Source organism: Amblyomma maculatum, chromosome 3 (assembly GCF_055883805.1).
Source record: "Amblyomma maculatum isolate TAMU_Amacu chromosome 3, ASM5588380v1, whole genome shotgun sequence".
In the NCBI taxonomy this organism is placed as follows: Eukaryota; Metazoa; Arthropoda; class Arachnida; order Ixodida; family Ixodidae; genus Amblyomma; species Amblyomma maculatum.
Genome location: NC_139346.1, coordinates 158,053,546 through 158,074,072, shown reverse-complemented (window position 1 = coordinate 158,074,072; position 20,527 = coordinate 158,053,546). Strand labels below are relative to the sequence as shown.

Here is a 20,527-nt window from a genome sequence, read left to right as displayed (position 1 = left end):
AACAGTGCTCTCAAATCAGTCGATTCATTCAATGCATGCATCTGAGTAGTGCACATATCACATCGCCTTTATATTCTGCCGAAAGATGAAGCGAAAATCCTCCCCAGCATCCTCATCGTCTCTATCTCTCTCTGCCTTCAACGGCTACTGGCCGGTCCGCCGTCCCGTCCTCCAGACCTAACTGCCCTGTGGACCACGATGTCCTGATACAATGCCTCCTTTCCTGCTTTTAAGGCGAAATGTTCAATGCTCAATGTGCAGAAAAATTACGGGCATGGCTGGACACTGATTGGTGGGCGGATTATGTGACGTCACGTGACCACGTGACAGGGCGGAAGCTGTATTTTTAGGCTTATCCTTTGAGGTGTGAGAGCGCGGTGGGAGCCAAACCCTCCGGTACGCTTGGATCCCGTGTAAGGCGCGCCACTCCTATAACCACTCAGACACGTCCGTGCGGCTTGGTTAAAGCGAGGCTGTATACGTACGCATTGAATGGTATTTTACATAATGCGCTTAGTTATGAATGTATGCTAATGATAAGGTGTGAGAGACAAGAGGCGCTAATTAAGATATACGTAATTAAACGAGTAGCAAAGTGAATGTGCGTGAACGAGAATCCGCTAGTGGGTACGCAGATCCACCAAAACTATCTCGCAGTGCTATTAAAGGTAGCGCTCGAGTGTTTCCCCAAGCTTTTGTGTCCACCAGCGTAAACGGATACAAACCTCCTCATCAGATTCATGCGATTATAATCCTAGGCTGTCAATAATATTCCGGAGCCCTCCACAACGGCGTCCCTCATAGCTTGAGTCGCTTTGGGACTTTAAACCCCTCCCTAGATAGCAGAGAAGTTGAAAAGAAGGTTAATCTTCCTACATTTCCACCAAGTGTGCGTTGATATTATGTAACCTGCTGTAAGCGCAGGAGAACATTTAGGAGGCGTCATGGATTTCTCAATCAAATGCGCACCGACGCTAGCACTTAAACTTCGGCTGTAAAGGGCGGCATGCAACTGCGTTAATGATCCTCATTTCCTGAGTCCCCTGGCGGACATTCGTTCGCCTACATTTCATTTGTTTATTCCATGTTGTCGCGAGGACACAGGGGATGACACATATAGTTGCATTTAAGTAGCTTGATAAGGCTCTCTCCCCCTCACAACAAAAGAAACAGCGAGAGACATCAGAATTATATATGAAACATAGCGACAAACAAATAAAAAAGAAATTTTTTAGCAGAATATTTAAAGCGATGTGGAAGTCTGCAATCGTAACAGAATTTGAAACGAAGAGTTATAGGTTTGTTTCAAATCGTACAAAGTAGAAGTACGTGTTACATAGCTCGATCCAAAACAAAGGAACCTCGGGATTGAATGGACGTAGAGCAACCACCAACGCTAGACATTTAAAAGAATAAAGAAGTGAAAGATTTCTAAACCAAGTGACAAACGTTATGGGCTCGATGAAATGCATATCTTTTGCAAGTGGCAATGCAAAGACAAAATAGTAGACATTGATAAAGACAGCACTGACTTGAACAGTACGCAGCTGTAGCAAAAACAAAAAAAAAAAGACTATACAAAAAGGTTTTTCACATCTGTAAACGTAAGAGTTTCTATAGTAATGTCGTTTCCATGAAACTTATTAATTGGAATTACATAGCATACCCTTTGTTCTCCGGGATCTATTGAAAAGTTTAGCATGACCAGTATTCAGAGCGTCTTGTGTCGTAGGCCTGTATATGCTGACTTAAACTAGCCACTGTATGTAGGTTTTTATATTGATCTTGATTTCCTTTGCTACTCGCTTGTTTATTCATATTTTATTATACGCCTATACTAACCCCACATACTCATAAGCATACAGCTGTAAGATACCGCATTACACGAGAGACCACCAGATATAGATAGTGTCATGGACCAGATGAAGGCAGTCGGGAACACAGAGCGGCCGAGTTTTAATCAGAAGTTTCAAATAAAATAAAATCAAATGAAATCAATCAAAGGTTTATTCATGAGCGTTCTTATTGCGACCATGGCTGCTTCGCCGCCCTAGCGGCTCAGTGCTAAGTCGTACGAATTACCTTGCGTGGCTTAGGACCAGCGTGTCTATAACTTCCAAGGGTGCTCGAGGTCTTCGTTCCAATCTCACCCTCCAGTCACGTGCTCTCATGATGTCACACAACCCACCGACCAATTAGCGTCCAACCATGTTACTAGCTGCCAACGACTATACTTGCTAGATGCATGTCCACGAGTTTCGCTAAAAACAACGACAATTTGCCGTCAACGGCTACGCCGTACTTTCTGAAGAATGGGGACTTTAATAATAGTATAGTGATACTAAGAATGGAATTGAATGGCTATCGCGTTGAAAAGCACGCTCTAGGGCTTTTGCGAACAGGTGGCGTGGCATTGCCTCCACCGTGATTGAGAAAGGAGTACTCACCGAGGAGCTGCCACACGAGGAAGGCGAGCCAGGCGGTGTAGGGCAGGCACACGCACAGGTGCACGTCCATCCAGAGCGCACACAATGGGAGCAGCGGCACGCACGGCACCGCGTTGCGGCCCGCCGTCGGAGCACCGTGCCGCGGTTGCCGAAGCGCCACCACTGCCAGTGCGAGCACAGCAGCCAGCGCGGCGGTGGCCAGCGCCTCGAGCCACCAACGCGCTGCGCCGGCGCCCACGACGCGTGGAGCGTGCACCGTGAGCACTGCCATGAGGAACATGAGCGCCACCATTGCGCACACCAGCACCGCGGTCCGCTGCGACGAGCAGCGCGTAGGCACGCCCGCAACGCCGCACGGAGACAGCGAGGAGGACACTTTGGAGCCGCCCGAAAGCGAGTGCACGTATCCCTGGTTGACCAGCTCCACGGACCACGTCCGCCTCTGGAAGGAGCCGTAGCCGCCGCCGTTGCCCACCGCCGAGGAACGCATCAGCGAGGAATCATCGACGATGGCATCGGAGCCTCTGGTCAAGGTGGCGCTCGAGTCCCTGCTCAGGTCGCCAAGTTCCAGGGGCAGGTGGTCGATGAGACCGTAGCGCAGCGCAAGCACGGACGCTGCTGTAGCGAGCAGTGACAGCACCGTGCCCAGCCCTAGGATGCCCATAAGCGTGTCCGGATGCACGAACATGGCAGCCACGGAGACTAGGAAGCCGCCAGTGACAGCCGCCCTCTTGCTGCCGTCCGTGAGGCCGCAGAGGAGGCCGTCGGCGGAGAGCGAGGCGAGCAGCACGGCTAGGCCTCGTAGGGAGGCGGCCGCGGCTGATGCGAGACCGCACAACGAGCCGAAGCCGAGCACCCAGAGCAGGCCCGGCAGGCCACGGATGAAGGGCGCCTGGAGGAGCGGCGCCGAGCCTCCGAGTGTCGAGTGAGGCGCCAGCAGAGTGACGGCCACCGAGCTGCTGAAGCAGCCCAGAAGGCTGAGCAGGAAGACCAGGCTGACGGCCGAAGGCACCACGCGGAACCGGTGCGCCGTCTCGGTGGCCATCTGAGCAACCAGGTCGTAGCCCACGAAGGCGAATGTGCAGGTTGCCGCGCCGTTGAAAACCTGACAGAACGAAGGGACAAAGGTGCGCCGTCAGGTCAGTCGCTCAACGGTCCTATCGTCGCTGTTAACTGGTAAATGCAAGTTGGAAGAATAGCCGCTCATGCGAAGTGTGATAGAAGGGCGACGATGAAAGAAAGACTCACGTGTTCGGACAAAGAAAATGCTAGACGCGTAAGACACGCAGAGTTGTGCAGTAAGATAAGCCTCGCGACCTGGCAGGCAAGCCGTCTATCTAGAGACATACCGTGCACTGACTAAGAAAAACTGCATGGATACGACTAGAGAACAGCTCCTACTGGCAGCTATACCCGCTTCGAAGCTCCAGGAGAGAGGATGGGCCCGGCTTGAAATAATGCTGTCATACTTCAGCGCGATTCTCAAATCAACTCTCGATTTCGGTTTCATATTTTTTACCAGTTAGCCACACAGACAAATGAAATAGCTTATTTTGCGGAAGCGCCACGAACACGTCTCAGTGTTTGGTAGAGCTCTAGCAACAAAACATCATTTGCGACCACACTGCGTGCAATTATGTCGTAATACGTGTGCGCAGAGTTCTAAATAGGCGTCAGCTATTACTGCCAAATGCTGCTGACAGAAAGGACGCTACTGCTAAAAAACAAGAAAGACGACGACAGGACCCAAATTATGATCTGATTCTGCACTTGGTTTGTAACTTAAAGATACAAAGAGACGGAAAAGACGCAAGAAAAACAGACCGAGGCCAAAGCCTCCTTATCTGCACATGCGCACGAGTATGATGATCCTTGAGAAACCACAGCGGTCGTAATCTTGAGACGTGTATACCCGCTGAGAGTACAAAAGGGCCTGCACCATACATGCACCTGCTTTTGACGTCCACTTTCGTATACGTGAACACCGTTTTATCTAAACTTTATTTTTTTTGGAGAAGTGCGACGGGAGGAAAACGACCGCTTCGTTTCGTCTACAAAAGTGAGGCGCGTTGCCCGCAGGGCCGCGCAGGATTTCTCCATCGCTATGCATACAAGGTCTGCCCGAGCGGATAAATGAAACGGTATATGCGTGCTCAGCACAGCGCCGCCGGATCGGGCGAGCGTGCGAAAGGACCCCGACGAAGAAGGCATGCTGCCGGCCGAAGATAGCGAACAGCTTTGGGGCTCGGCCACGCGCTCGGGTGTCTGCCATTGAAGCCCGAGCTCTTTGGTATTGTCTGGCTTATCGCGCAGCTCCAAGCGACATGCCCGTAGGGAGAACGGCTCTGCCGGAGAGCCGCCCCCGCCACGAGCTTTCATCTTCGCTATTTGACGAGAGAGAAGCGAAGAAATGGAGGAGAAAAATGCCACACCGCACGATTCGTTTACGAAGTCGAAACAACGTCACTACCCCAATGCGCTTCGCTCCTGTTCTTTCGATTCTTCGGCAGCCTTGTTTCGTTTTCCTCCCTCTCATAGCTTTTGTTTTTTTGTATGCATGTGTGTGTTTATGTGCACGTGTGCACGTATGAGCGTGCGTGCGGAGAGGGCGAGACGACTGCCTCACACGTACATACGTGTGCTGTGGGCTTTTTGTGCAATGCAGGGTCATGTCGCCCTGGCGGGGAGGACATTATCTCCGCGACGTTTGCGCAGCGTAATGTGTTTCCTTTTGAATTCCGTATTGAACGCGGCCGCTGTTTGCGGATTTGAGCCAGGATGGAGGCATTCATTAGGTGGTCCGGAAATAATATTTAGTCGAGACAGATTTCCCGCCGTGTCAACGCAACGATGTTGCGGTGTTCCTAAAGGAACGGGTGCGCATTATGTGTGTGTGTGCGTGCGTACGTGCGTGTGTGTGTGCGCACGTGCGTGTGTGTGTTTGTGGTCATCGGAAAATGGCTGCTTATTTGCAAACGTTCCTTTCCCTCATCGGATTCGAGACAACCCACTCAATTTGGTTTGCGTGACACTTATTAATACTCCGGACAATTCAGTAAACTTGTTCAGTAAATCGGATATTTACCTCTAACATATTCTACTGTCTATTTAACCTAGCGAAGTACAGCAGTCAGACCATTTGCACTAAACGCGCAGTTACAGTAACGCCGCGAGTCTATTCGTCACCATGGAGGTCTTGACGGAGATAAACACTTTCCACCAGTCTACGTCATATCTGCGCATGGGCGATAAAATGTCAGCGAATGAGGCAGATTCATTTACTCACACTTTATTGCCCATTCGGTAGTCGTAACGTTCGCTGATTGGAAAGGCGGTCATTCACTGACCTTGTTAAATTATCTATAGAGAAGTTCCGCGTACTTTTATTTCATCCTGTCTCGCGCGTTTTCTCTCAGGAAGTGCTAGACCTTTTCTTCCCGTGTGCTTGGCAACATAATGCTATCGGCTATTACTGCACCTGTCCGTGGCATAAAGAGTTTGCAGCTTGCCAAGCGTTGCTTGGCGGCCTCATTGCTGACCATCCGCTCTTTACAATGGAGGCTGCACTTTGACGCTGCACAAGCAAGAATGTCTGCGTCCAATCTACTCGGATTTAGAGGCGGACACTCACTACGTCCCGGAGTGCGTCGTTTAATGTAGCTCGGAGGTGCAGGACGGTGCGTCTTCCCTGCACTTTAATAATGGCGAAGAGTTTTTTTTTTTTTCGAAGAGTTTGCCACAAGGCATAAGTTGAGAAAGGGGGAATGGGATGCAGGAGATAGAAAGTTAAAAGAAGGAGTGAAGTCCAGTTGTGCCTGTGTATTCGAGAAGGTTGGCAGTATAGCGATTGTCCATTGTCCATTTCTCATAATCACTATCGCGATTCCACCGCAGGCCCACCTTCATGATTATCCGTTGCCTAATGTGCGTCGTTGATGGACACGTTCACAACAAGTGACGCACATATCGCAGACGTCAGGTGGAGTCTCACAGTGAGGGCACCTGTCAGTCACTGGTAGATCTTTTTCCCGCCATCGATGTCGAACAGATGGGGTCAGAGCCGCCCCTGCCCGGATCCGGCGCACTGTCACCTCCTCCTGCCGAGTAAGACTACGGGGGAGAGGGTGCGAACACGGAGGAATGAGAGCGCGTGTTCGCTGGCGCAGAACTTGCGAATCGGAAACGTGGGACAGGAACGGATCTGGGGGAAGACGGGAAGGTGGTGGATAGTCTGATGTGTTTATATGCGTCAGAGCATCTGCTTGTATATTATGTGGATCGCGAGCATGGAGAGGGAACAACTACTACTGCGCCATTTTGTTTCACAGGTGCCGCACTACCATGCAGGAAGGCATCTATGCCTGTGCACATGGTGGTTTTGTTGTTGTGCACCCACAATATTTGTAAATTGTTTTATGGATGTAATGTCGAGCTCGCACTCAGGCAGTAGTGCATACATCTGAGGCAGCCTTTTCGGCTGTTCCAGACCAGCGAGCATCAAATACAACTGTCGGGTTTATATAGGGGCCCCATTTTAAGCGTAAATACAATTCAACTGGACATTTCAACAGGGTGACCTCACCGAAAACTGATGATGAATTGTCGTGAAGCGAGCTTGCAGTCAGCCGCGACATACTCTGCCTTGTCGTTGTGTGTTAGTCTCTTATGAGTACGTTACGCGTATGAGACGCGTATGGAGGCGAAATTATTGACCAACTTCGCGGCCATGTTGTAGGACAAACGGCGGCTCCTAGCCCGAAAACAGTATACTACCGCCACTGGGTGCACTGGTATAGAAGCTACCTAGACTCGTATGAGATACTTTTTTTCGTTCTGTCAATTCGATGAGATGCGGCCTCTGCGGCAATCAGGCGGCCTTTCATTCGAGCAGCCTGTGGCCGTAATCGCGGCTCCGCATGGCAAAGCCTTTGCGGCAAGCAACCACAGCTTTCACCCAAGGATGCGGTTGTCTGTCGCGTTGCGGATCGAACCGCTGCGCTAACCAGTCGGTGTATCGACGCGCCAGCGTTCCACCATTGGCGAGGTGGATACGAAAAGCGCTCTTTGTTGCACAACCTCCGCTCGCAGTGGTGCGAGGAATAAATATGATGGGTCGCGACGCCATTCAGTGCTGCGCCCGTACAGTGCTGCGGAAGCATAGTGGGACACGGTAGGGGCATTGTGCCTGACACTACTGCGTCTTTGGATTTGTCTTCGTCCGCGCCGTAGTTGCATCATAATCAACAAGAAAGAAAGAAAGAAAGAAAGAAAGAAAGAAAGAAAGAAAGAAAGAAAGAAAGGAAGAAAAAAAGAAAGAAAGAAAGAAAGAGAGAAAGAAAGAAAGAAAGAAAGAAAGAAAGAAAGAAAGAAAGAAAGAAAGAAAGAAAGAAAGAAAGAAAGAAAGAAACAAAGAAAGAAAGAAAGAAAGGAAGAAAGAAAGAAAGAAAGGGTCATCTGCTGGATCGTTACTGGAAAACAATTCGCCAAGCTGTGAAGCTATCGCGAGTTACCCCGTAGTAGGCCTCTTTTTTTTTTTATTATTATTATTGCGAAAGCTATACTGATCGCAGTTTGAGCCCTCAGCGTGGAATGGCGGTGACCACCATTGATTGACCTTTGACCTTTAGACGACCCCCGTAGACGACCCCAAGCTGGCAGAAGCTGCCAACTTGGGTCTCTTGTTTCACATGGGACGGTTATGTCAGAATCAGCCTGCTAGGACCCTGACATTCACGTTACCCCTATAGGCCACTAAGGCACGTTCATATGTTGGTTAAAGCGGCGCTTTATATGTGGGCTGAGGAAGAAGAAAAAGAGAAAAAGAATGCTCGGTCACCTGCAGCTAATGCTTTCGCTCAATATTTGGTTCAGCAGCGTTGAACCCTTGTAATTTTTTACTCTTTTTTTTTAAAATCTAGTATGTATTCTCGTTCTCTCGTGATATTCATAATAACCACCAAACTCACAAGTCAGTGAACACTGCACCATGATGACCAAATTAAAAATCCTTGAGGTACTTAAGACCCCTTAAGAGGGATACGCCGAAAGCAAACTGGTATCATTCGTTGTACGACGCGCACGGTAAAGGAGACTCCAGAAGCTATCCCGGCCGGGTTTCACACCCGGAAGCTTTTCTTTTTCTATACAGCCCAACTATACAGCCCAACTGTTTCGCTTCTAAGCCCTGTAACGCCGTTCCCGGTAGCAATAATGGAATATGAATCTAAGCTAGAGCAAAATGAGGACGAGTTTTGTCATCTTTGAGAGTTCGAACGCAAGAGTTGCGATACGAGTCCTGTTACGAGGCTTCGAAGGAAACACCTTGGGCCGTATATTTTTGCAAAGGCTGTAGATCCCTCGGGGTCAAAATATTCAGTGAATGTACCACGTTACTCGCATTCCACAGCGAATCGGATACGAATCAACTGCTGAACCTTTAAACGTGAAGAGATGATGTCTTTACTTATTTTGTCATGACCCCACAAGCGCCATATTTGGCAATTAGGCGACTCCACAGTGCGCGAACCGTTATGATATACTGAATAAGGGCCATGCGAAACTGCAATACTTGAGAGGCAGCGCAATGGGGCAAACGACGCTCATCATTTCTTTATATTCTCTTTAATTTCCCTCATTCCATCCATCCCTTCCCTTAAGCAAAATACATAGCAACGGGACAAACTAGAACGCCCGGTCATACTGACCTGTTGCAAAGAACAGCGCCAACACTCACAAGCGTGCCAGAAGGAAGGAAGGAAAAACTTTATGACAGCCCTATATTACTTGGCGGTTTTTGAGACGTCTTCAGAGATGTCTGCTTGTTGAATCCACAAGAGTCTTCTCCGTCGACCTCGTCCACTTCTGCACAATGGTCGGTTGCCCTCAGTCCAGGCTGGCTACTGCCACCCTTTGGGCTCGCTGTACCAGACCTTGCTGGTCTTCGCAGTGGTCGCTGGACAGCAGAGTCTCCCATTGCTCCGCACTCGGGTTTCGAATTTTGGGGACCACATCTATGTTTTGACAGGCCCATGTGATGTGATATAGAGTTGGTTTTTCATCGCACCACGGACATCTGTCCGCGTATATGGTAGGGTGCATTTTGTTTAGTATGTGTAAGTTTGGGTAGGAACCCGTCTGTAATTGTCTCCATATGACAGCTTCCTCTCTAGTGAGAGAACTGTGCGGTGGGGGATATCGCATTCTTCTTCCTCTATAGTCTTCTAGTATGGCCGAGTATGCCTTGAGTGCTGGCATAAGTTCCGCGGACTCGTCGGATGCTCGGAAAGTAGTGTATGCTCGAGCTATCCTGTCGGCCTCTTGGTTTCCTGCCACCCCCATGTGCCCCGGTACCCACATAATTTTGCGTCTGGTCTTGTTTTCTTCGTGGTTTTAATCCTGTCGTTCGCTTCGAGGAGTATACGGAGCGCGTGACGACCAATCCTACCATCCATGCAATTTTGAGCAAGACCGACAAACACAACGCTGCTCTGGTCAGAGCTAATCAGGACAGGTAGACTGACCTGTTTTTTTTCCTTTTTAAATTTAGCTTTGTGCATTCATTCTTGCTCTCAGTTTACTTCCCTACGCAACTTCTCTCACTCGCAATGACACGAGCGGGTTAAGAAGCAGAATAATAGGGCACTTGCAAGGGGGAAAAAAACGCAGCCCAGAAAGTTAAATAAAGCTTCAGTGCGTCATAGATTCGGGCTGTCTCCTGCCAGCCATCTTGTGTCTACAGTTTTGATCAGGCACTCGAGCACTCAAAAACTCTCTCGAAGCTCCCGTTTCAATCGCTATATACGTGTCTCAATTTAGACCAAGGTTCGGATCAAATTTAACGAAGCAGGGAAGCCCATCTTTCTGGAGAGCATTGGAAACGACAGTGGTCCCTCAGTGAAATCTCTTCAGAGTAGCGGAGCTCTTCAATGAAAAGAACAGGACATACGCCAGCGGTTGAGCTTAAATAACTCAAATTCTAACGTCATCAACTTCCGCTTCACCTTAACCGAGTGCGGAGTCGCGTGTTTTCGCTAACACCTAAGAGCAGGACCGCGCTGCTCCCCTCCCACGCCCTCCGAATAAAAAGAAAAGAATCTATAAACAAGCGAGGCAAAGCGAAACTGGACGGCAAATAAAAAAGTGGAGCGAATGCAGGTACGAACGAAGACACTCATATAGAAAGAGAGAGAGAGAAAAAGAGTGCGCCCGATGGACCGCTTTCCAATCAGTCTTGCACGGCTGCTGGCTCCTTTCAGGATCACTCGAGTGTGGACTCAGTCGCGACTCCTTAATGCGACGCTTTTCTTCGGGCCAGCAGGGCCGCCCTCTCCTCCTTGTGGCCTCCTCTCCGAGGTGCTGGACACCATCGCCGCCTTGCGCTGCACCGTCGGCCAGCGTTCCTGCTTCGCTGGCTTCTCCTCTCAGTGCAGCTCCGACACCAGCGCCGCAGATGGGGACACCCACCTACGAGTTCTGGGTGCTGCAGTCTCGAGACGGGAATGATGATATCGCTGAGGGCTTTATCTTCCTACTCTTTCACTGCGAGTGTGTGCGAGAGCATGCGAATGCGTGTGGTTTGCCCGCCAGCTGGCGTGTGTATTTTTCACGGCGCAGTGACCGAGTATGGCTCCTCACTGCGACGGGATACTTGTGCTGACATGGCGGGACACGAAGTGACGGAAGTGGGAGACTGAAAGTGAGGCAGGGGTCCCAAAACTCTGTTTACGACGTCATCGACGGTTCTTCTACGACAGTTATGCGGTCAATAGGTTTGGGTGGTGCGAATATTTATTCTTAGCTATGAGTATGAGCTGCTTGAGCGCGGATGTCAACAAAGGGACGACCAAAGCAGCGATCAGAAATGTCTTGGAAGCGCTTACATCATGCACGACAAAGCATACACGATACGAAACACCTCTGTTTACACGGACAGAATAATTTACGCTGTTGACGTTTCCTCCTAGCCTGTAGTAATCATAGGAATATTATGCCTATCTGAAATATCTTGAATATGTTTTTAATAAGTGGGATTTGAGCCAGAGACTCAGTTCTCGAAGAATCAGAGCCAACCCTAGCGAAAAAACTCTATGAGTCACAATAACCTCATACAGATTTCACATATTAAACTTTTATAATTCTCATATAATCTCATACAAATATCAATCAACATATGAGAAATATGAGATTGTATGAGATTTGTATGAGTTTAATATGAGTTTTTATAAGAAATCTGTATGAGGTTATTGTGACTCATACGATTTTGTCGCTAGGGAAGTGCCGGACGCAGTCAATTACATTACGAAATGAATTCCCTTTCGCCGTCCACATACAACTGTTTCGGCTCATTGTAATTTTGTTTTCATAAATGAACCAAGCCCAGTATTTGAATCCAGCTGTCGCAGGGAATGTGCGACAGCAGTGAATCTAGTCGAATTAATGGAAATTTAACTCGCCTGTGCATGACACTTTGATCGCTGCTAGAGTGCCCTATGCATGAAATAAGGGAAGGCATCACCTCTGTCCATCGCCGGTGTTGTATAGCCTTTCCAAGGAGCTCCAATAAGTTCCAAGGATCTCGAAAAGAAGCTAGCAATGAGCAGCGATTCTCGAGCTTCACCCCTTCAAGTAACCTTAAATGAAATTAAATGGATTTAAGGTGCTGAGATGAGTAGTTTCCAGGGAGTGCCTTTTATTTGTTCTCGGTGTAAAAAAAATTCGCGGCCACTAGTTGCGTGAGATTTGCCGCCTGGACGAACTCGTCGAGATCGAACTTGGCTCGCTCCTTGCCGAAGCCCTTCAGAGCGCGCCGGCTGAGGACTTTCTTTTGTTCGTACACTAGAAAGACGTAGCGGTGCTTGCCCGTGCCCCGAGGAGGCGTTGGCCCCGCGTACTCGGTCAACGTCGTGGTGCTGTCGGCCGGAACATTCACCACGAGCCAGTGAAGCCAGTGCCGCATCTTCGGGTCGCCCCGAGACGGGGCATCCGGATCGAGAAAGATCACCGTGTACCTGTGGCAACGACCGGCCGCGCGTTTATGGCGAAAGCTTAAATGCAGTTTAACTGGACGTTTTGACAGGGTGACCTCGCCGAAAACTGATGATTAATTCTCAGGAGCTAGAGGCCAGCTGCGATGTACATTACGGCCCACTGTTAAAGGGAACGTGATACCGCATAGCTGCCGCGCTTTACAAAGCATTTTCTAGATAACCGGTGACAAATGATCACACAAAATACATGCGCAGTAAGCATGGCTTGCTGCTCTTCGCGAGCATGCACATAGTACCGTCCATTCTTGCCACTTGTGGGTGCCAGCGTTTTGCAAAATGTTTAGGCCACGTGGTTGCGCGTTCCCTTTAACAGTGGGTCGTACTGTACTCTGCCCTGTCGTTTGTGTTAGTCTCTCACGAATACGTGGCGCGTATGACACGCGTATGGCGGTGGTTGCGGGAGACAAAAGATAGGCACTGTTCCTGTAGAGCGACAAGGGGGGTCTGCCAGCTTCTCTACATGTATTCGAAATAAGGAAATCGCTTTCGTGTTTATGTTTGTTGCCGCTCTTTTTGAACTTATATGATTTAATAGCGCTTTTTACCACGTCGCGCAAGCTCACAAATTAAACTAACGCAGATCCACAAATTGGGGACAGAAACCAAAATCGTCGTTTCTGCCGACGCGACCACTGTGGCAGGACACGCATAGTAGTGATAGAAGCGGCGTCTCCACACCTGCCGAGTCACAATGAACTCACCAGCGTCCTTTCTCGCCCCCGAAGTTGATGTTGGGGATCTTGGCAGCCTGGCCCTGAGTGAGCGTGTTGCCAAGCTGAGCAGTGGCGCCTCCCGGGTAGGCGACTTCAGCCGCGCGGCTGGGAACCGTCGCTATTACGTCCGGCACCACGCCCGCCTTTTTCAGGCTCAGGTGTAGCTCGTCGGTCGTCACGCATGCGCCGAAAGGGGCCCTCAGCACGGCAACAACTATGGCCAGAGCTCGAATCGTAGCGATTCTCGAGTGATGCATGGTGCTCGATTCCAATACGTTCCGTTCCATGACACGCGATTGGATTGGATTGGGTTGGATTGGTACTGAGGCTTCCCTTTTTTACCAGGTGGACCAGACAGGTCCTAGCCAAGTCAATTCCCTACTTTGACGGAGTCTGTCCCGCCCTGGCGCAACACCACCAACACTATTTATCTAGTATGCCATATCCAGTTCTCAAGGCGTCGTTTGGTTGTCTCCACAGCCACAGCTCTCTCATCCCGATGGTGATGGTGATACTGGCTGTACCCTTTTTAACGGAGAGGCCGAAGCGGTCACGCTGCTTCCTATTGCAGGATCAAAGTTCATTGGGCCAAGCTAAGGAGGTGACAAACATAAATGGAAAGAGAATGAAAGGAACCATGGAATGAAAAGATCCTCGTAGATGAACCGAGATATGTTGTCGGTTTGAATTTGCTGATGACCCAAGATGCTGATGACGATGCGGTCTCAAGGGCGGGTTTTGCAGCTTACTCCGCCATAGCCTACTGGCTAGGAAATTCTATGCTGCCTGTTTTGTGCCCCTTACGGAATTTTCCCCCGCAATAGGTCACCGAATGATGAAGTCGATGTCAGGGCTATATAATTCGCAAGCAGCAGCCAACTGAATGGACGTTGGTTGGCTTGGCTTGTCACTCATCTTTTAGCGGGGGCATGCACTACTTGTCAGACAGGAACCGCCTGAATCGTGTTCAGTGTACAGAAAGTGGCGATTTGAACATCAAACGACAATGATATGTGCGATCTGGAGGTGACACAGTACAAGCTTGGCACGACTACATAAAAAACTTCATGGCTTCAGAAAAACTGAATGAACTCTCACGACATCGTCTAGCTCGAGTACAGTCATTATGTGTTTTTCAGTTATATACTGCAGTCTAATCATTGTTTCGGTGAAGCGGTGAATATCTCAGAACATGCCTTGTCTAGTGGACATGTAATCCAAAAGCAGCTCCTCCGTACGAGCCAGGCACCTTTGCAAGTGAGCAACCACCCTAGCGCTATTCGTCTCTGGTTGCATGGCGCAGTGTTCGTGTCTTTTCCAAAAGTGATCAGGCTGCATGTTTTGTTTCTTGCTTGTATTCTAAAGCCAACATTGATTGCAAAGGTTCACAACTTGTTAATAAGTCATGACAGGAGGAGATCACTTTTATTTTGCACAGATTTACAGCTTCAGAAGTGGTACGAATTTTCTACTACCCGACTGAGAAGCGGAACATGAAGCCTGGTTACTTTTGGCAAAGACGGCACTTCGCTCCCTGTCGTGTGCTCCGCTCGAATCATGTTTGCAAAAACAGACACTTGACGCGTTCAGGTCGCCGCGTCGGCTGGTAATCCTTTGCTAGCGGTCCACGTGGCGCACTCCGTACAGAAATCGTCGTCAAGAACTCGCTTTGAAGATTGTTTTGATGTTGTCAAAAACGTTTCATTGTGCGCTTGGGCCGGCATATGTGTCGGCACTTAGGGAATGTCATAACTGCTTGGACCCGTTGATTCTGATGAGGAGTACGAATATGACGAACCAACGCGGGTGTACAGGACTGGGTGATTCTCGGAGATATTCAAAATATGGCTGACGGATATACTAGGAACGGTTATTGGGCGAACAGTAACAAGCACAATAGGCTGCGAAAAATAAGCTTTATCATGCCCTTCGAGCCTTACAGCAATGTTACGCGTCTTTACTACCTTCCAGGAAATAACAAGGCATGGTCCAAGAGCATAGGAATATGAGCATCGCGCAATAAACGACATCATCTCGCGGTATATAATTTATTGTTTCCTATTCGGAGTTTACATTCGTTGCTGCCAAGTAATGGCATTTGCTGCTGTAAAGAAAGAAAATTCGCAAAGGATAGACTAGTTGGAATCTGCTATGCAGCGCACGTTTTCTCGACACATTCCTCGATAAGCGGGCACATTTCGCCCCCTGTAAACATTGCACTGCTGGGTTCAAACGTGGAACAATCCGCTGTCGCGAAGGAAATGACGGACCGGAGTGTGGACACAGCTTGTCCACTGCGGCAACCTGGGAGATGACGTCAACCTCCAGTCCAGCGTCCGCTCGTCCACGAGCACGAGGAAAGTGCAGCGGTCTTGCTGCTGCAGCTCGGAGCTGTGCGGCTGCGAACCTTGACGATCCTCGACGACAAGTGACGTCCTTTTCAGAAACTTGCTCCACTGCACGGCGCTTATCTGGTCCTCCGTCTCGCCATAACACGTCGGATGCGCGGGCCAGTAGTCGGCGCGAAACGCGTCGGCTGACGTTGCTTTCATATTGATGTCGGCGTTTAGCCTTATTCGGAGCCCGGAGGCGGCTCTGCGAAGCTCCGTGACGCTCGGACCATTCCCCATGACGTCACAGACGGCTTTGACTCGGCTGCTCTTCTACGGTCGCAGGCTACCCAGCATTGACATTGTTACAACCTCGACACGACTGTCTCTGGCGTGGTCGGGTGTGGGGCGAAGAACACAGCGAGATGCGCTACGCTTTAAAGCGCAGCACAAGAATGAGCCGAACAACGTGTGCTCGCCGAACCTTCCTGCTAACAGCGAATGCGACAGATTGCTCACCCAACGGAGGTGCACCTCGATGCTTACTACTGACGCAGTAGTTCGTCCAACGTCACGTTTAAGGCATGATCACTAACCTTCTAAGCGAGGCTGGTAGCGACCGCGACGACCTCGTGGCCTGACAAGCTCTCGAAGACAAAAATATCGGTTAAAACAATGTCAAGGTCGCAAACACGACACCGTTGCGTTGTAATTCGATCGCCAGAGACCACAATGTATTGGGCAGCGGCAGAGGAAATCGCCAACACATGCACTTCCGGTGTTTGTTATGCCCTCTCGATGATGATATTTATGTGAACAATTATAATCCTAAATATTCTGCAAGACAATTGTACGCCCTAATAAATATAAATAAATAAATTGGTTCACATGAAAGGAAAGGTGCCGTATATGCGTCGCTTTTGCCGTGGACTCTTGAACCAGCAAGGAAGAAAGTTGGGAGTGAAAGCCGAAAGAGAAAAGGGGCCGCACTTTAGGAGTCAAAGCGGAAAGCTGGGCTAGTTGGTGTGTCATCATAAATAAAAAGACTAGCGCAAATAACAGGGACACAGACATAGGAGTTGAGACAGTTACCGCGCCTTTCCCTTCCTATTAATCAATTAGAGCGTGTGGGATACCGCGCCTTTCATTTCCTGTGAAACAATTGATGTTATTCACTGACATCGCACACCACTCAGATGCCTCTTCGTTTCGCGTCGGTGGCTGCTCTTGGTCTTACGGGGCTGGGACAGGTAGGTCGCTACTGCTTGCGGAGGGGCTTAGCCTGCCATCTTAGTTTTATCTGTTGTAGGCCGTCATTGCACCCGCCACCGCTTCGGTGGTGGACGACGGTTGTTGGGACGCGCGTCTTTCTCAGCCTCTTGTTTTTCTTTCTTTCTTCTCTATTTTCCTTTCTATCTGTACGAGGTAGCGGAGGTGGCTCAGCTACAGAGCCCGTAGCAGGCCTGTACAGTTTCCTTTCCTGCTTTCTACAGCCGCAAAAATGTTTTTCGCGTCCATGAAAATAATAATAATAATAATAATAATAATAATAATAATAATAATAATAATAATAATAATAATAATAATAATAATAATAATAATAATAATAATAATAATAATAATAATAATAATAATAATAATAATAATAATCATAATAATAACAATAATAATAATAATAATAATAATAATAATAATAATAATAATAATAATAATAATAATAATAATAATAATAATAATAATAATAATAATAATAATCTAATTTCTTTACGGGAAAGGAAGGACGCAGTATCTGTCATACTTGTTCCGTGGACACCTGATCGCACCGCAGAGGAAAGAAGAAAGGGTAGATTGAAAGTGGAAAGAGAGAAAGAGGTATGGGTACAGCGCAATTTTCACCAGCTGTGGCTTCAACGTGCGTAGGGTTCACGTGGCTTACATGCCAGAAATCTACCTGGCATTCCTTGAGCCATCTGCGTGGATAAGTGTAATCAATGAAAGGGTAGGGAGAAAGGTGGGGGTGAAAGCAGAGAGAGAGAAAGAGGTGCAGTAGTAAGATACCAACTGGGGCATCTTATACGTGCACTAAGGCCGCACAGTAGACGAACGCCTCTCCATTTCGCCTCCATCGAAACCCAGCCGCAGGCGGTCGGGATCGAACCCGGGTACTCCGTCCGGCACAGTAGTCGAGTATGTTAACTGCACCATTATTAAAAGAAAACTCCGGAGATTTTTCTACATTCGAATATTCTGTAGGTCTTCCTCTCCGCCCTGAAGCATTCTACCGAATTCGGGCATCGTGCAATAACAATTTCGCGCGCAACACGATTTTAAAATATGCAGATTTCGTTGCGTCAGCTGAGGCAATTTCTGCCGGCAACACTGCATTTGTGACGTCACAAGCATTATACACCGGTGGAAAAATAAAGTTCTTAACAACAACAACAACAATCAGCGTGATTGCCTAGTCCCCATGTGATCATGAAATTTTGAGGCAAGCATTAGGTTATCTAAAGCATTTTATGTACTGCGTGATGATTTCCATAGTTTATTTCCAGCATCCAACGTGCGTGCGAGTGTTTTTCTGATGATGATGATAACAACTTTATTTTTCCACCAGATAAAGAGGCCCCCAATTCCCGCCCCCGGCACGCAGGCCAAAGGGACGGGAGCAGAGACCTCCTGATGTCACCGTTTTGTCAACTGGAACGTCATTTCTTGCCATTAAAACAGTTTCGGTTTCGCCATTAAAACAGTTTCGGTTTCGATTTACTCTTTTTTTTTAATTATTTCTACATTGAATTTTGAAGAGCGGTTTTTGGTGTTGGAGTCAGGACACATCGAGGAATTTAATGCAACAAAAACTCAAAATGCTGAAAAAAACACCAGAGTTGCCCTTAAGGCGAAAGCCTTTAATCGCTCATGCTCCCGGTCGTATCCTGGAATCGTACCAGCTGTGGCCTCCCCTCCATGCAGCGCCGCAACCTCCTCCCCTCCTTTACAACTCGTGCGCCGGTGGGGGGCGCCGCTGTGCATAGAAACCGTGACGTCACACTGTAGTGGTATACGTGACAATTTCTAAAGAGGAGGAAGACCAGTAATGCATAACATGAGGGAAATGGGGCACTCTAGACCACATAATTTGGGAATGTGCTGGTAGCCCGGGCGCCGAGCAAAATATAGATAGAGAAGCCTGGGAGACCTTGCTGCGGAGCGAGAACCGCGCTCAACAGCAACAAGCCATCCGCCTGGCGGCTGAGGCCGTGAAGCAACAATATATATGTCTTCACCAGACCTTAGTTTGCGAGGCTCCTGAGTAGGGCTCCCTTGCCTGTCTGCCGGTGGGTCTAAAAAGGAGTCTCATTTTGACGGAAATACAAACGTATTGATGATGATGATGAACGAACGCGCGCGCGCGCGCCGGCGGTGGCAGCTGCCCCACCGCTCTTACGTGCTGGTTGCTGTCGAGTGAGTGAGACGTATGGCTCCGAAGCGGCCCACACAGAGAAGTAACAGGTTAATGCAATAAATGAATGAACGTGACCGTGAATAAAGACACTTAGAATGTATAGAGTGTCCCTCATTTACTACAAGAACCTTTGGGTAATTCAAAGGGATATCGGCGAACACTGTGCCCATTCCACTGGGGCGCATGTACAACATGGTATATGCAATGGGTTGACCACAATGCTTTCGCCAAGCGCACTTTAGAATTTCCAAAGTGTCTTCGGTAATTTCAACTTTACTATTCCAGTGATTATCACCAAAGTGAGCAGCATTATCGAGCGGCGCCAGCAAGAACGCTTGCCGCGTTAAGCTTCGTTTCGCAATAATGGCTATAATTTTTTCAAAAGACTGTCCTAATGCAAAGTTATGGAATTGTCACATAGCACTTCTAGAAAAAATTACTCGTCGGAATCGCCACCGAACTTAATCCTACTTAATCCTTCGTGCAACACCGCAAATGAATTAGTAAGGCGGGTTGTGGTTAGGGCTGCATCGACATGTGCCCTCTTAGTGCTGAATTGCCCGAGTAATGCGGTGTACTGCCTACACTCGGCAAATTAATTTCCGTTTTAGCTCAATGTTCGGCAAATAATGTGTGCTCGTTTCGAGAGCACGGCTTTCTCGACTTCTCCGCAAAGCATGTCTGCTGGGTTGAACGCTCAAGTCGTAGAGAAGCGTAGAGAACGCTCAAGTCGTAAACGTGTCTAAACCCTTTTCTGGTTTCCTATCCATCAATCCTCAATCCGGATAAACATTTTTACCAGCCTTAATCTGCTCCTAATCACTATTATGCTGCATCTTCGAAGTACCAGATGTTGTTCTGCGCTGCCACAATTTTCTTTCCACGACCATGCTTTGTTTTATGCTGTTTATTCCGTTTTCCAGTCGCAAAGCATTTTGTGCAATTACCTATAGTCTTTTCACCTCTCGAAGCTTCCGTTTCCTGACTAAATAATAATAATAAATAAATTGGTTCACAGGAAGGGAAAGGCGCAGTAACTGTCACACTTGTTCTGTGGACACCCGAACCGCGCCGTAAGGGAAGGGAGGAAGGTGGGAATGAAAGTGGAAAGAGAGAAAGAGGAGCCGTAGTGGAGGGCTACGGAGTAATTTCGACCACCTGGGGATCTTTAACGTGCGCTGACATCGCACAGCACACGGACGCCACTTCGTTTCGCCCGCCGGGGTGGTGCAGTGGTAAGACGCCCGACTACTGTGCCGGAGTTCCCGGGTTCGAACCCGTTTCCTGACTGCCAATCTCCTTTTCATGATTCTATTTTACGCAGCGTCTGTCTTTTCAGCATTGCAAGTCGCCTTTCCACCATACCAGTCGCGTTTTTCGCGCTCCCAGTCTCCTTTTCGTCAATGCATGGTAAACACGAATAAGCTTACAAGGGAGTAAAAAAGGAGTAGATGTCCTCTACCGCACTCAGGGCATTCTGCCGAGCCATTGCACAAATTTTCATCACTAGAAACCGGAAGAAATT

The 20,527-nt window shown here is 48.6% G+C and overlaps 1 protein-coding gene and 1 pseudogene across 1 annotated transcript in view; both read right to left on the bottom strand.

Annotated features, from left to right (window-relative positions):
• The window catches only part of LOC146196608 (high affinity cationic amino acid transporter 1-like), a 375,314-nt gene that overhangs the window by 51,083 nt on the left and 303,704 nt on the right, over positions 1 to 20,527 (bottom strand). Inside the window, exon 6 of the mRNA XM_084598375.1 lies at positions 2,448 to 3,552. Coding sequence (XP_084454501.1) covers positions 2,448 to 3,552 — 1,105 coding nt within the window. The remainder of the gene's footprint in view (positions 1 to 2,447; positions 3,553 to 20,527) is intronic.
• LOC146196614 (protein D2 pseudogene) lies at positions 12,136 to 13,463 on the bottom strand (annotated as a pseudogene).